The 14,721-nt window shown below is 51.9% G+C and overlaps 2 protein-coding genes across 10 annotated transcripts in view; both read right to left on the bottom strand.

Moving 5' to 3' along the window:
* LOC102091799 (protocadherin gamma-A4) overlaps positions 1 to 14,721 on the bottom strand; it is a 223,708-nt gene that overhangs the window by 135,734 nt on the left and 73,253 nt on the right. Inside the window, exon 1 of one of the 9 annotated variants that reach the window (XM_065030266.1) lies at positions 11,118 to 13,689. The exons of the other annotated variants lie outside the window; for them this stretch is intronic. Within the exon in view, the coding sequence (XP_064886338.1) occupies positions 11,118 to 13,565 (2,448 nt within the window). The 5' untranslated portion in view covers positions 13,566 to 13,689. Of the gene's footprint in view, positions 1 to 11,117; positions 13,690 to 14,721 lie in introns of those variants that run through there. 9 annotated transcript variants of the gene reach the window in all.
* On the bottom strand, positions 2,004 to 9,290 carry LOC102087754 (protocadherin gamma-A10). The gene has a single exon (XM_065030305.1). It carries the CDS (start codon positions 7,961 to 7,963, stop codon positions 5,516 to 5,518), a length of 2,448 nt encoding a protein of 815 aa, XP_064886377.1. The 5' UTR covers positions 7,964 to 9,290; the 3' UTR covers positions 2,004 to 5,515.

Here is a 14,721-nt window from a genome sequence, read left to right as displayed (position 1 = left end):
GTGTTCACTGCAGACATGGAAATTTGTCCATGAGAGCACCTGTAAACTGTTAATCTCTAAAGCTGCAAGTGCAACCCTAACATCTTGCTCTGGCCTACATAGGAGGAAATACTCATCAGCTCTCTGTAATTATTTTATACTAAGTAGCGTCCTTATCTCCTGTAAATATGAAGCTGTAAGTTTAAATATCTTATCATGGGCCTCTTTCTCAAGCTAAGAAAGTGTCAAAAATTATCTTTCAGCTTCTGCTTCCTTCTCCTTACACCTAACAGTCTGTCTGTGGTGGCTGAAGGAAGTATTTGCTGCAAAACAACACCCACAGTTTCAAAAGCAATAGTACTGTCCAGAAATGAGAAAAATGAACCACAACCTTCCAGGAAACAAAGGCCCAAAGAAAGTGTAACTACAAATGTGAAGGAACTCTACATCTCAAAGATACAGGGAGATACAGATGGATAAAGAGGTTTTACACGGGACTCACAGCTCTTCTACCCATGCATCATAGCTCTAGGTACATACTTAAATAGCTTATTATCAAAGGACTACCATTGCCTTTCAGGACAGGGAATCCAGGATGAAAGCATGAATAGTATGGGCATGAAATCACACCATAGGCTAGGCAAAAACATATGAACCCATTCCTTTTCCTGGTTGGAATCCAATCTCTCACTCTCCTTGCTCTGTATTCACAACCTTTGGGTGCACCATGGATAATATGCAACTTTTGTCTCTATGTTGGCAACAGGTGAAAGAGCATTTAATTCGGCAACATTTTGGGGAACCAGTGGTCTAGGAAAGTCTTTGTCTTGACAGCCAACCACTTCCACTGTATAGGTGAAAAGTACCTCCCCATCCTGACAATTTTAACAGATCTCTACTTTTAAAGACTGTCAGTCACAATGTAGGCCTGGTTTTAGAACATGAGAAGAAATAAGGAGGAAATGGGAAATCCACAGAAGTGAGGGAATCATAGCTTATTGTTTCAGACTATGTCAATGGTAGCAGGTACATGAGAAGGATATCTAGTTGGTTAAAATGTACATGGGAGGATCACACAGGAGTTTACACCAAAGACCATAACTACAGTTCCCCAAGTAATTTATGAGGATGATAGGAAAAGGAAAATGCACAGGACCACAACTATGGTTCCCATTTAACAAGTAGGAGAAGCGGAACACTTATACCTCCCTTTTAGACATTTCAGTCTATGCCACAGTGAACTCTTCCACCTGCCCTGTCTCTGTGCAGGCCAAATGCTTTAACATGCTCCAACATCACACAACAAGGAAGAAAACTTTGCAGACAGACACCATCAAAGAAATGTTGCACCTACAACTTCTCTTGATGCAGAATAAGGATCACAACATGGATGCACACATGAAGACTACTCTGCTCATTGTGCTCATTAAAAGAAACATAAAATGCTTTGAAGGGCATAAGTTAAAGACTTAGTCATCAGTATCAGCTCAGAACATCACCATTCTTCATCAGCCATGAGCAATTTGGAAGAGATGTGACTCTGCAAGTGTTAATACAATGTTTACCTCTATGCCAAATGTCTACCATTCATAGGAAAATCTGTACTGATCATGATAGTGCAAGAAAATCAGTATCTTCCTTGTACATACTTCAAATAGGAAGCCCCACACCCACAAATTCCTAACAAAAATACACTCCCATCCCCTACATTCACAGCAATTTTAAGGCAAAAAAAACATAAAGAGTTACTTCATTAGACCAAGAGCCATTATAACATTGGAAGGCTGGTCAAGGCTTGGAAAGGCTTATTAAAAAGAATGTGAAACTCTACATCTCAGTCTTATAAGCTCTTATAAGAAAAATTACATTTCACACCGCAGTTACTACAAATAGCATCCCTGATTCATGTTTGCACTTTCTTAGCTATTGCTTGCAAACCAGTTTCTCAGAAGACTGTCATCCCTTTTCAGGACATGGGAAAAGGTGTCTAAGCGTAAGTGGCAGGAAAGCGTTCAGAGAAACTCACTGAGAGGGTGCTTTGGTCTTCATTGCAGGCCTTGAAATTCAACCCTGAGAGCACCTGGAAATTGTTCACCTCTAAAGCTGAAAGTGCAACCCTAAAGGCCTCTGGATTACATAGGAAGAAATACTCATCAGCTCTCAGTGTTTTTTTTCAGTATCTGGCCTCCTCATCTCCCACAAAAATGAAGCCATGAGTGTAAAGGCCTTAAAATGGGCCTTGTTCTCAAGCTCATTCTTCTGAGAAATTACAGCAGAATCTCTTCCAGCTTCTGCTTCATTTTCCTAATAACTAAAATTCTGTCTTAAGTGATTGAAGGAAGTATTTGCTGCAAAACAACACCCACAGTTTCAAAAGCAAAAGCACTGTCCAGAAACTGAGAAAAAGAAGCACAACCTTCCAGGAAACAAAGGTCTGAAGAAAGTGTAACTACAAATATGAAGGAACTCTACACCTCAAAGTTAAAGGGTGATAGAGACGGACAAAGAGGTTTCGAACAGCAATCATAAGCTGTTCTCCCCATGTGCCATATTTCTAGGTACATACTTACACTACAAATATGAAGAAATTCTACATCAAAAAGTTACAGGGAGATACAAATGTGTAAACTAGGTTTCCAAGAGGAATCACAAGCTCTTCTACCCATGCATCATAGTTCTAGGTCCACGTTTAAGCTCAAATATTTTCTTACCAGAGGACTACCATTGTCTTGCAGGACAGCAAATCTAGGATCACAACACGAATGTCAAAGACATGAAATCAAACCATTGTCCAGTCAAAACCACATAGAACCACATCTTTTTGTAACTGGAGCCCACCATCTTAGCCTTCTTGCTCTGCATTCCAAAACTTGGGTTGCACTGTGGACAATGTCCAGCTTTTGCCTCTATGTTGGCCAAAGAGCATTTCATTCAGCAACATTTTTGGGAAACAGTGGTCTATCAAAATCTTGGCAGCTGAACACCTTCAAGTTATGGGTGGAAACTGCTCCTGCAGTCTGATAATTTTAACAGAACTGTACTTTAAGGACTATCAGTCAACTGAGGTCCAGTTCTAGAATATGAGAAGAAACACAGAAGAAATGTAAAACCTATAGAAATGAAGAAATGAAAGGTTAGGATTTCAGATTATGTTAGCTGTAGCAGGTACACAAGAAGGGTTTCTAATTGGTAAAATGTACATGGGAGGATCACAGAGGAGTTTATACCAAAGACGATAGCCACAGTTCTCCAGGTAATTTCTTTGGGCAATAAGAAATGGAAAATGCCCAGGAACACAACTATGGGCCCCATTTAACAACTAGGAGAAAATGCATATTTACACCTCACTTTTAGACATTACAAACCATACCACAGCGAGCTGTGCCACTTACCTTGTCTCTCTGCAGACTGAATGTTCTAGTGTGCTCCAACATAATACAAAAAAGGGAAGATAATTTTGCAAATAGAAACCACTGAAACAAATGTTGTACATGCAGCTTCTCCTTGTGGAGACCAAGAATCACAACGTGGATATATGCATGGAAACTTCCCTGCTCATCACACTCATTTCAAGAAAATAAAGTGCTCTAAAGGGCATATACAACATGCAACTCAATTAAAGACTCAGTCATCAGTGTCAGCTCAAAACATGATCATGCACATTGGCAATTTGGACAAGATGTGACTCTGCAACTGTTATTGAAATGTTTGCCTCTATACCCCAATGATTACCATTCACAGGAAAATCTGGATTGGAAATTACATTGGACAGTGTATAAAATGAGTACCTTCCTCACACCTACTTTAAATTACAAGGCCCAAACCCAGAAATTCCAGACAAAAATACACTCCAATCCCCTACATTCACACCACTTCTAAGGCTGAAAATACATCAGCAGTTACTTCATAGCAGCAAGAGCAATTAATAACATCAGAGGGTTGATTTATGCTGGGAAAAGCAACCAGGATGAAACCCAAGCACATGTATCTAGAAAAAGGACATTTCACACAGCAATTAGGAGAAACAGTCTCCCTCATTCATGTTTGCATTTCCATGGTTATTACTTGCAGAGCAGTTTGTCAGAAGATTGTCATCCCCTTTAAGGGTGGGGTAAAAAGGCTCTAGTGTAAGTGGCAGAGGTCTTGACACTAGGTACGATATTAAAGTACTGTCCAGAAACATGGAGCACACAACCCCCTCTTTACCTGCTTCCAGGCCAGTCTCTTGCTGATCCTGTGCTGACTTCCCACCACGTGTATGTGACAAATAAGGACATTACTTCCCATGATTTTTCTGACACATGATCAGACACACAGAGGCCCATCTTTGCCTCATCATGGTAAGCAATCCAAGCCTTTAAATACTATTGACAGGGAACATCGTGCAACAAGAAGGAACACTGATGAAACAAGATGGGGCCAGTCCAAGCAATGTGATATTCAAAACTAAGCCATCTTCAGACCCGTTTCTAGAAGGCCAGTAATAAACCCTAGGAGTCAACAAAACACACGCCAGGTATCCACCAGTCTCCTCAAACACTTCACAGCGTGCCAGTCTCTCACTTCTGTTCATCATTTGCATGTAGACTCCACCTAATGAAAATCTACACAGACATTTTCTCCATACTATGGATAACATTTGACTTTACAGGATGTGTAAAAGACAAACAAGAGCATTTCTTCCAGAGTCATTTTCGGGAAACAGGTCTATGGAAGTCTTTGTCTTTGCAGCCGTAAACATGAAAGACATGTATGGGAAACTCAGGCAAATGTAACAGATGGGATCTTCCACTCACTATCTAGTAAAGAATGAGAAGCCATTCGCTTCTACACATTTATTATTAATACTTAACTAAACCATTCGCACCTGCAATATATAATTAGTACATAATTAAGCTATTCGTTAACTGCAACACGGTAACATGCAGGAAGAAGAAATTCACGTTACAAGATACTGCAGATTGGCACTGAACAGAAAAGGAACAAAACAGATTTCTTGTGTCCTTCAATAGCCCCTAACATATAGCTATCACGACTTTTATCTCCAGCAACAATAGTGTGCTTTGACCGAGATAATTTTCATGCACTTCTCATTAAACAGCCAGTTGCTCAGACCATTTATCTCTAAAGTGCACCAGATTTGTCTCACACGCTACACACAAGTAAAACTATGCTAAGATAAAGCTACTTTGACTTCTCACTACAGTTCACAAAAGAAACAACAAGGGTCTAAAAGTAAACGAGAAGCTGTCATACAGGAGAAAACTGGGTCAGTCAACAGCGTAAAGACCGGACAAAAACATATATGCCCGCTCTGAAGAAGTTCAAGATAAGAGCAGACCCACTTATGCTGCCAACCACACCAACGGTAACACTGACCAACGATCCTCAGTTCACCTCCCTGAGGCAAGAGCCACCAGCACAGAGCGCGTTGCCGAATGAAGCTTTGCTCTCCCTGTAACCAAACCTCCCTTGCCAGGACACAGCGGAACGTGGCGGTAAAATGGCAGAGAAGCAGCAGAGGGAAGCATCGCGATCACTGCAAAGGGCGGTCATTGGAACTCACCGGGGGAGCGGCGGGGTCCTCCCCGAGCAGTGGCGCGGGCTCGTCGGGCGGCGGGCGGGCCGGGAGGGTGTCGCAGCAGCTGGCGCCCGAGAAGCGGAGCTGGCTCTTGCGCGAGTCGGCCGTGAGCGACACCTCGTGCGAGTAGGAGTGCAGGAAGGCGCGGACGCCGTCGATGCCCACGAAGTGCGAGGCCGGCACGCCGCGCAAGGCGCCGCTGCCCGCCGCCAGCAGCTGCGAGCGGCGCCAGCGCCGCAGGCGCAGCGCAAGCAGCAGCAGCAGCAAGGCGAGGAAGAGGCAGGACACGGCCGCCACGGCCAGCACCAGCCAGCGCGTCAGGCTGCCGGCCGGCTCGCCCGGCGCCGCCGCCGATGCCGCGCTGCCCAGCTCGGCCAGCAGCTCGGCCACGCTCTCGGCCAGCACCACCGTCAGCGTGGCCGTGGCCGACAGCGCCGGCCGCCCGTGGTCCTTCACCACCACCACCAGGCTCTGCCGCGCCGCGTCGCGGGCCAGCGGGAAGCGCGCCGTGCGCACCTCGCCGCTGTGCAGCCCCACGCGGAACAGCCCCGGCTCCGTCGCCTTGGCCAGCTCATACGACAGCCACGCGTTCTGCCCCGCGTCCGCGTCCACCGCCACCACCTTGGCCACCAGCGCCCCGGGCTCGGCCGAGCGCGGCGCCAGCTCCACGCCCGCCAGGCCCGCGCCCGCCGCAAGAGGCGCCGCCGGCGGGTACAGCACCTGCGGCGCGTTGTCGTTCTCGTCCACGATCACCAGCCGCACCGACACGTTGCTGCTCAGCGCCGGCGCGCCGCCGTCCTCCGCCCGCACCCACAGCCCCACCTCGCGCACCTCCTCGTAGTCGAACGAGCGCAGCGCGTACAGCGCGCCCGTCTCCGCCTCCACCGACACGTACGACGACAGCGGCGCGCCCCGCACACGCCCCTCCCCCAGCCGGTACCGCACGCGCGCGTTCTGCCCCCAGTCCGCGTCCCACGCCCGCACCCTCAGCACCAGCGCGCCCGCCGCGTTGTTCTCGGGCACACGGGCGCTGTAGCGCGTCTCCGCGAACACCGGCGCGTTGTCGTTCACGTCCAGCACCCGCAGCCCCAGCACGGCGCTGCTCCACAGCGCCGGCGACCCGCCGTCCTCCGCCCGCACCGTCACGTTGTACTCCGACACATGCTCCCGGTCCAGCTCCCGAGTCGTCACTACGCGGTAGTAATTATCAAACGACTTCTCCAAGCGGAACGGGAGACTCTTGGCGATGCTACACCGCACCTCGCCGTTCGGTCCCGAGTCACGATCCTGCACGTGGAGAAGGGCCACCACGGTCCCCGACGGGGCATCTTCAGAGATCTCATTCAGAGCCGACCGAATCGATATCTTGGGCACGTTGTCGTTGACGTCTGTCACTGTGATCGTGACCTTTGCGGCATCGAAAAGGCCTCCACCGTCCCGTGCCTGCACCTCCAGTTCGTAAGAGTCGCCTTCCTCGAAGTCCAGGCTACGCACCAGCGAGATCGCTCCCGTCTCCCCGTCCACCTGGAAAATCTCTGTTGTCATGTCCGTCGCCTTCTTCAGTGAGTATTTCACGTGCCCGTTGGGACCCTCGTCAGCGTCGGTGGCCGTGACCATGACGAGGGTGGAGCCCACGGGCACGTCCTCCGGCACACGCACCGTGTACTCCGCCTGGCTGAACACGGGCGCGTTGTCGTTGGCGTCCAGCACCGCCACGCGGATCCGCGCCGTGCCCGTCCGCGCCGGCTCGCCACCGTCGCTCGCCCTCAGCACCAGCTCGTGAAACGCCGCCTCCTCCCGGTCAAGCGCCTTCGCCAGCACCAGCTCGGGACGCTGATCCCCGCCGGGACCCGACTGCACGGCCAGCGAGAAGTGCTCGTCGCCGCTTAGCTCGTAGCTCTGCACAGAATTCGGTCCTGAGTCCGGATCGTGAGCCTCGGGCAGGGGAAACCGCGACCCTGGGGCTGTCGTCTCGCTTATTCTCTCCTCCAGATCCGCTTCCTTAAAGCTGGGGGAATTGTCGTTAATGTCCGTGATCTTCACTTGAATTCCATGAACCTGCATTTCTCCCTCCACTAACAATTCACAGCGGAGCACACATTTCTCCACCAGCCGACACAGCTGCTCTCTGTCTATCCTCTCCGCCGTCACCAAATGTCCCGTCCTCTCGTGCAGGGAGAAATACTGTGTCCCATCATCGGAGACAACGCGGACTCCGCCTTCTCCTAGTGTCAGCAGCTGCAGCCCCAGGTCCTTGGCCACGTCACCCACGAACGAGCCTTTCGGCATCTCCTCTGAAACCGAGTAGCTCAGATGTCCCCATGCCGCCTCCCACGCCGCCACCAGCACACCCCACAGCAGGGCTCGCTCCCGCCGGCCCCAGCGCCTCCCCGCCGCCCACATCTCCGCCGCGTCCCGCCGGCACCGCACCTACAACGGCAGCTCTGTGGCGCCTTCTCCTGTTTCGGTCCCTGCTCTCCGTTCCCGGCCGCTACCGCCGGCCCCTCCGCCTCGCTGCAGCACGGCTCCGCACCGGGGGGACACTCACAAAGCGCCCGACCGCCGAGCCAGCGAGCGAGCGAGCCGGGCCGCAGCGGGCGGGGCTGCCTACAGCGCTCCGGCCTTCCTCTCGCTCCTCCTCGGTCAACAGCGGCGCCCGCAGCCTCCTCCCGGCACTGCAGACACCGAGCGCTGCTCAGCGCTGCCCGCCCGGCCTGTCCCACCCACAGCTCGCAGTCGCGGGACAGTGGCCACGGAGGCATTGCCTCTCTCCAGCGGCGACCTCTTGCTTCGGCCTTTCTTCAGCCGAGTTTATCTTTGCTCGTCGGTCCACAACCAGAAGAAAGGCAGAGGCCTCCTGTTGCTTTGTTATTTCTTGTGTAGGGATAAGTTTTTTTCTTTTAAATGTCGGTCTTCTGTAATATAGTGAAAGAATCTTTCTCAGTGCGACGTGTAGACTGTTATGAGGCCTAACCCATTAGTCTGAAAGCACAATCTCCTGCTCTGATTGCACAGATTTTGGTATCAGTGGGGTTTGAATGATTTTTCTCTCACCTTTTCCACAGACTAATGCAGCTTCATATTGGAACGCCACCAGCCACCTTTTTCAAATCCTGACCAACACAAGGCAGTATAAGGGAGTGATAAATATCCTTCTTCAAAAGCACTCCCTTCACTATTGATCTTGTCACTTTTCAGATGCATATCAGAGGTTGCTCTGAATCATCCTCAATTGCTCTCCCTAATCCAACAGGTTTCGTTATAATCCTATACTACAGGCCGTGCTTTCGTTTAGGAGTTGTTCCATTCTAGAGTGATTAATCAGCATGCAGTAATACATATACAAAGGTGAAACCGTTTGAGAATAAGGGGATACAAGAACCTCTGTAGGAAAAGACAAATCAGACACGGAAAGGAAAGGAAAGGAAAGGAAAGGAAAGGAAAGGAAAGGAAAGGAAAGGAAAGGAAAGGAAAGGAAAGGAAAGGAAAGGAAAGGAAAGGAAAGGAAAGGAAAGGAAAGGAAAGGGAAGGGAAGGGAAGGGAAGGGAAGGGAAGGGAAGGGAAGGGAAGAGAAGAGAAGAGAAGAGAAGAGAAGAGAAGAGAAGAGAAGAGAAGAGAAGAGAAGAGAAGAGAAGAGAAGAGAAGAGAAGAGAAGAGAAGAGAAGAGAAGAGAAGAGAAGAGAAGAGAAGAGAAGAGAAGAGAAGAGAAAAAGAAAAGAAAAGAAAAGAAAAGAAGATAAAAGAAAGAAAAGAAAAGAAAAGAAAAGAAGATAAAAGAAAGAAAAGAAAAGAAAAGAAAAGAAAAGAAAAGAAAAGAAAAGAAAAGAAAAGAAAAGAAAAGAAAAGAAAAGAAAAGAAAAGAAAAGAAAAGAAAAGAAAAGAAAAGAAAAGAAAAGATGACAGCCTCATCTAGTATTACAATTCATCCAATGCCCTCCCCTCTAAAGACAGGAGGGCACACGGCTGAGGCAAATGAATCATCTGTAAGTTCTCCACCACTGAAGTCACATGCACTTTCCTTTGGGAGTCATGCGCTTTCCTTTGGGAGTCCAACACCGAAACAGCATTAAAACTAAGGGGTTTTGTTTAGCTCTCAACCACCTCCAAGTACATAACTTCATAATAAAAAACTGTGAGCTGAACCTGAACTTGCAACGGCCCATGAACCAGATGTTCCAACACCTACTTCACACTCTGGTAATACAGAGTGGTAATACTGTTTCTTCTTTCATTCCTTCATGAATGTGGAGCTGAATCTGAATGCATGATGAACTAAGGGTGCCACCAATAACTGTGTTATGGACGACCAACATCAGTAGAGCTCATTACACTTCAGAGTTTCACCATAAATCCACAATTTTGTTCAGCAAATAATAACAGTAATAAATACATAAATTCTAAAGACTGATCCAAATGGCAATAGCCCATGAACACCGTTCCCATGCAACTGATTTCAGAGCAGAGCAGTCATGCTTGGTTGATTCTATCCTCAGCCTTTCTGCAGACCAAAAGAGCACCATGGAGTAAGAAAACTACTCATGAAGTCAGAACGGTCAGTTCCTGGATCCTGCAGTAGAGGGTTTCCCAAACACCAATACCACAAGGCAGCGATGAAGATCCCCCCTTCAAAAAGAGGGACTATGCTTCTCTCTTGATTTTGTTACTTCTGACCTCAACATCGAGGCTGATTCATAGTCCATCTGTCCCCTTTCTCCAAACACCATTTCTGATTTTTTAATAATAACCTTACACTAGAGCCTATCCTTAAACTTAGGACTTTCTGCTCCCTCCTAGAGTAACTCAGCAGCAGGCAGAGATGCATATGCTCTCTCTATAGGGGAAATCATCAAAAAAAAAAAAAAAAAAAGGAGATCTCAGGCAACATCACCAAACTGATGGGACATCTAAAGATGAAGCTAATACTGAGAGAAGAAAGATAATGGATAGATTTGCCTTTTTCTTTTGATACGTAAATCTGGGTTTGGATAGTTTCTACGCAATTACTCGGAAAAACCATCCCTGCGCAATATTTATCCATCCCATTAATGCTGTCATTTCTGCAGCAACCTTATTCCAAAAAAAAGGAGAGACCAGAGGGAGGAACTATCTCTAATTTCACCATTCATGGAGCTATATGCACCATTCCTTTTAAGAAGCCAACGGTTTTCCATGCAGTTTTCAAGCAAGTTCAAGTACAGTTTGGGAAAAAAAAAGGTGGTGGCGAGGAGATGAGAAATGAAAATTCTCTAACACAAGGGGTCCATCACATTATTCATAGTGTACAATCATTCAATTATTGCGTTCTTAACTCAAATGAGAATTGTAGTCAACACCTCTCAGGTGAACCTGTATCTGTGACCACTGAAAAAACATGAGATGACGCCATCACCTTCCTAATATGGGCTGGAGGAGAATAAACGGATATTTCTTTTTTTTTTTTTTCACGGAGAACCGAAAAAGCACTTCCCGGTCTCACCACTCAGGAAAACCCAGGTGAACAGAGAAGAAGGTTCAGAAAAACTCAAGGAAAATACCGACAGAGCGTGGGCTTACAGACCTGAGGGGCGTCGGGGTCAGCGGGCGGCTCTCCCGCGCCGGCGCTGTTGTTCGGGCTCCTCTTCTCGCATGACTCCGCGCCCAGAAGCTCCTCCGCGGGCAGGCTGGGCAGCGGCGGCGGCAGCCAAGCGGCCTCGGCCACGGCGCGGCCCGGCGCCACGCACAGGTTGTAGGAGTAGGGCAAGGTGCCCTCGCAGAAGTCGGCCGGGAAGGCGGCGCCGGCCACGGACAAGCGCTGCGCGCCCAGGCAGCGCAGGACGGCGGGCGGCCCGGCCCGGCGCAGCCGCGCCAGCACGGCCAGCGCCACGCTCAGCAGGAACAGCGCGGACAGCAGCGCCAGCGCCAGCACCAGGTAGAACTGCAGCTCCGCCGCCGAGTCGGCGCCCGCCGCCCGCTCGCTCAGCTCCGGCAGCGCCTCCTGCAAGCTCTCGGCCAGCACCACGTGCAGCGTGGCCGTGGCCGACAGCGCCGGCTGCCCGTGGTCCTTCACCACGGCCACCAGCCGCTGCTTGGCCGCGTCCCTCTCCGACACGGCCCGCGCCGTGCGCACCTCGCCGCTGTGCAGCCCCACGCGGAACAGCGCCGGCTCCGCCGCCTGCACCAGCTCGTACGACAGCCACGCGTTGCGCCCCGCGTCCGAGTCCACCGCCACCACCTTGGCCACCAGGTACCCGGACTCGGCCGAACGCGGCACCACCTCGAACGGCTCCAGCGCCGGCGCCGACCCCGGCACTCTCTCTCCCGCTGCCGGCGCCGGCCAGAGCACCCGCGGCGCGTTGTCGTTGCGGTCCAGCACGAAGACGCGCACCGTCGCCGTCGAGCTCCGCGCCGGCTCCCCGCCGTCCTGAGCCCGCACGACCACGGCGAACTCGCGGCACTGCTCGTAGTCGAAGGAGCGCTGCGCGTACAGCGCGCCGCTCCGCGCCTCCACCGACACGTACGCCGCCGCGTCCGCGCTGCCGCCCGCCACCCGGTAGCTCACGTGGCCGTTGGCGCCCGCGTCCGCGTCCCGCGCGAGCACGCGCAGTATCGGCGCACCCGCCGCGTTGTTCTCTGCCACGTAGGCGCTGTAGGCGGCTTCCTCGAACACCGGCGCGTTGTCGTTCACGTCCGACACCTCCAGCACCAGCGCCGTGCTGCTCGACAGCGACGGCCGGCCCCGGTCCCTGGCCACCACCGTCACCCGGTGCTCGGCCACCTGCTCCCGGTCTAGCGCGCTCGCCGTCACCACCTTGTATGAGCCGCCCGACGACGACACGAGTGACAGCGGCGCCTCGCTCGACAGCTCACACGACACCTCCCCGTTCTCCTCGGAGTCCGGGTCATTCACATTCAGGAGGGCCACCACGGTGCCGGCTGGCGCGTCCTCTGGCACCGGGCTCGACACCGACAGTATCGTGATTTCGGGCGCGTTGTCGTTCTCGTCCGTGACGTTTATCTGCACCTTGCAGTGACCGGTGAACCCGCCGCCGTCCCTCGCCTCCAGACCGAAGCTGTATTTGCTCTTCTCCTCGAAATCGACGGGTCCCGCCGTCCTGACCTCGCCACTCTCGCTGTCGACACTGAACAACACGCGGACGCCGTCTGGGACGTTGCCGAAGGAGTAGGACACCTGCCCGTTGGAGCCCGCGTCCGCATCCGTGGCCCGCACCCGCAGCACCAGGGAACCTGCCGGCACGTTCTCCCGCATTCGTGCCTCGTAGACGCTCTTACTGAACACGGGCGCGTTGTCGTTGGCGTCAGTCACGTTGATGCGAATCTGGACAGTCCCGGACCTCACGGGGTCCCCGCCATCCACCGCCGTCAGCACCAGCTGGAAGGAGCTCTGCTTCTCCCGGTCCAACGCTTTCTCCAACACCAGTTCCGGCTGTTTGCTTCCATCTGAACTCTCCTTTATGGACAGAGTGAAGGCCGGGTTGCCAGTGAGCTGGTAAGTCAGTAAGGAGTTGCTGCCCACGTCCGCGTCTCGGGCCATCTCCAGAGGAAAACGTGCCCCGGGCGGGATCCATTCACCGATCTCGAGGTCCAGAGCCGCCTTGCTGAAGGCCGGGGAGTTGTCGTTGACGTCCTGGATGGCCACCTCGATGTGGAAAACGTTGAGCGGGTTCTGCACCAGCGCTTCGAAGCTGACGGAGCAGGACGCCGCCTCGCCGCACATCTCCTCCCGGTCCAGCCTCTCGCTCACGTACAGGTTCCCATTCTCCCCGTTCACCGTGAAGTATTGCAGCTGTCTTTTCGCGGCAGACGCCAGCCGCAGCTTGCGTGTCGGCAGGTCCGCCGGGCTCAGCCCCAGGTCCCGCGACAGCGGCCCCACCAGCGAACCTCTGCCCAGCTCCTCGGGGATGGTGTAGCGGAGCCGCTCGGCTGCCGCCCGCCAGCACAAGCCCAGCAGCAAAACGGGCAGCAGCACTCGCCCGCCTGCTCGCCGCCGCCTCTGTCCGCTCGCCATTCTCGGCAGAACTCGCCGCACTCCTCCCTCTTGCCGCTGCTCTGCCTCTTTCCAGCCCCTCTCCCACAAAGCGCAGGGGCCGCCGGAGGTCAGCGAGAGATGTGGGCGCCGGCTCGGACGCCCCTGCTCCCCATTCTGCGCCGCCTCTCGCTGCTGCTGCCCGTGCCGGTGCCGGGCGAGCGAGCAGCCTGCGGGGGCAGGACGCTGCGGTGGCTGCGGCTCCGGCTCCAGCGCCGCTCCGCCTCGGCCAACAGCGGCACCCGGAGGTGCCGCGACGCCACCGCAGCCGCCTGATGACCGCGCTCCCGGTAAACCGGGATTCTCACCGAGGTTTGGTGCCTGCACCCAGCTGCAGGGTCTCACTTTCTTTAGAATCAGGGAGCACAGAACCACTAATCTAAATCTTAGCGTGAAGGGTATCGATTTTGACATCACCAGCAGTCTAATACTGAAAAGGTTACGTGTAGAATTTTGAAGTATTGCACTTCTCAAAGCACTTCTGTCTCCTCTGTCCCATCATCTGACCAGTCCACCTAAGGACAGCATGATCAGCTGGAAGTTTTCAATGATTTCTGATGATCAATATATGAAAGCAAGTCCTTCGTCTAACCTCACTGGGGTAGGTGTATCAGTGCTGTGATTTCTAGGTGCTTTGCTACAACTTTGCCTTCAAAACTCATCCCTTTGGCAACCTGGGAAGTTACAGAGGCCTCAAGATGTAAGACAGGCAAATCATAGTGATTAAGAGGGGCTCCTAGGTCTCTTTTGCACTTACTGAATGACTTTGCTAAGCTTCAGATCTTCCTTTTATCAGAACAACAAAACTCCCTGACACCAAATCCAAAGCAAATACCTCCCACTGACCAACACGGGGCTGTTTATTCACTGTTGTGACACATCCAGGCCTGTGCAGTGTAGGAAGTCACAGAGATGTACACGTAGTCTCGTAGTCCCCAAACCACAGGTAGGTGGGACTGGCCAGCAGGACTCTACAGTCTGCACTGTGTTCCTGAGCTTGCCAGAGGGGTATCTGCTTCTATGCAATAATGCTCGCTTATCTTGTTTGATGCTTGTTAGCCACTTTGTGTAGGCAATAGGTAGGGGTGTATACAAGTGTTCTCCACAAAGTCCTTCTTGAAAGAAGATCAAAGATTTC

The sequence above is a fragment of the Columba livia genome, chromosome 14 (genome assembly GCF_036013475.1).
Source record: "Columba livia isolate bColLiv1 breed racing homer chromosome 14, bColLiv1.pat.W.v2, whole genome shotgun sequence".
Taxonomy (NCBI): Eukaryota; Metazoa; Chordata; class Aves; order Columbiformes; family Columbidae; genus Columba; species Columba livia.
Note: the sequence above shows the minus strand (reverse complement) of the source record. Positions and strands in the feature narration are given on the sequence as shown.

Excerpts from the sequence above, each read along its gene's own strand:
- LOC102087754 (XM_065030305.1), bottom strand. The coding sequence starts at position 7,963 with ATGTGGGCGGCGGGGAGGCGCTGGGGCCGGCGGGAGCGAGCCCTGCTG.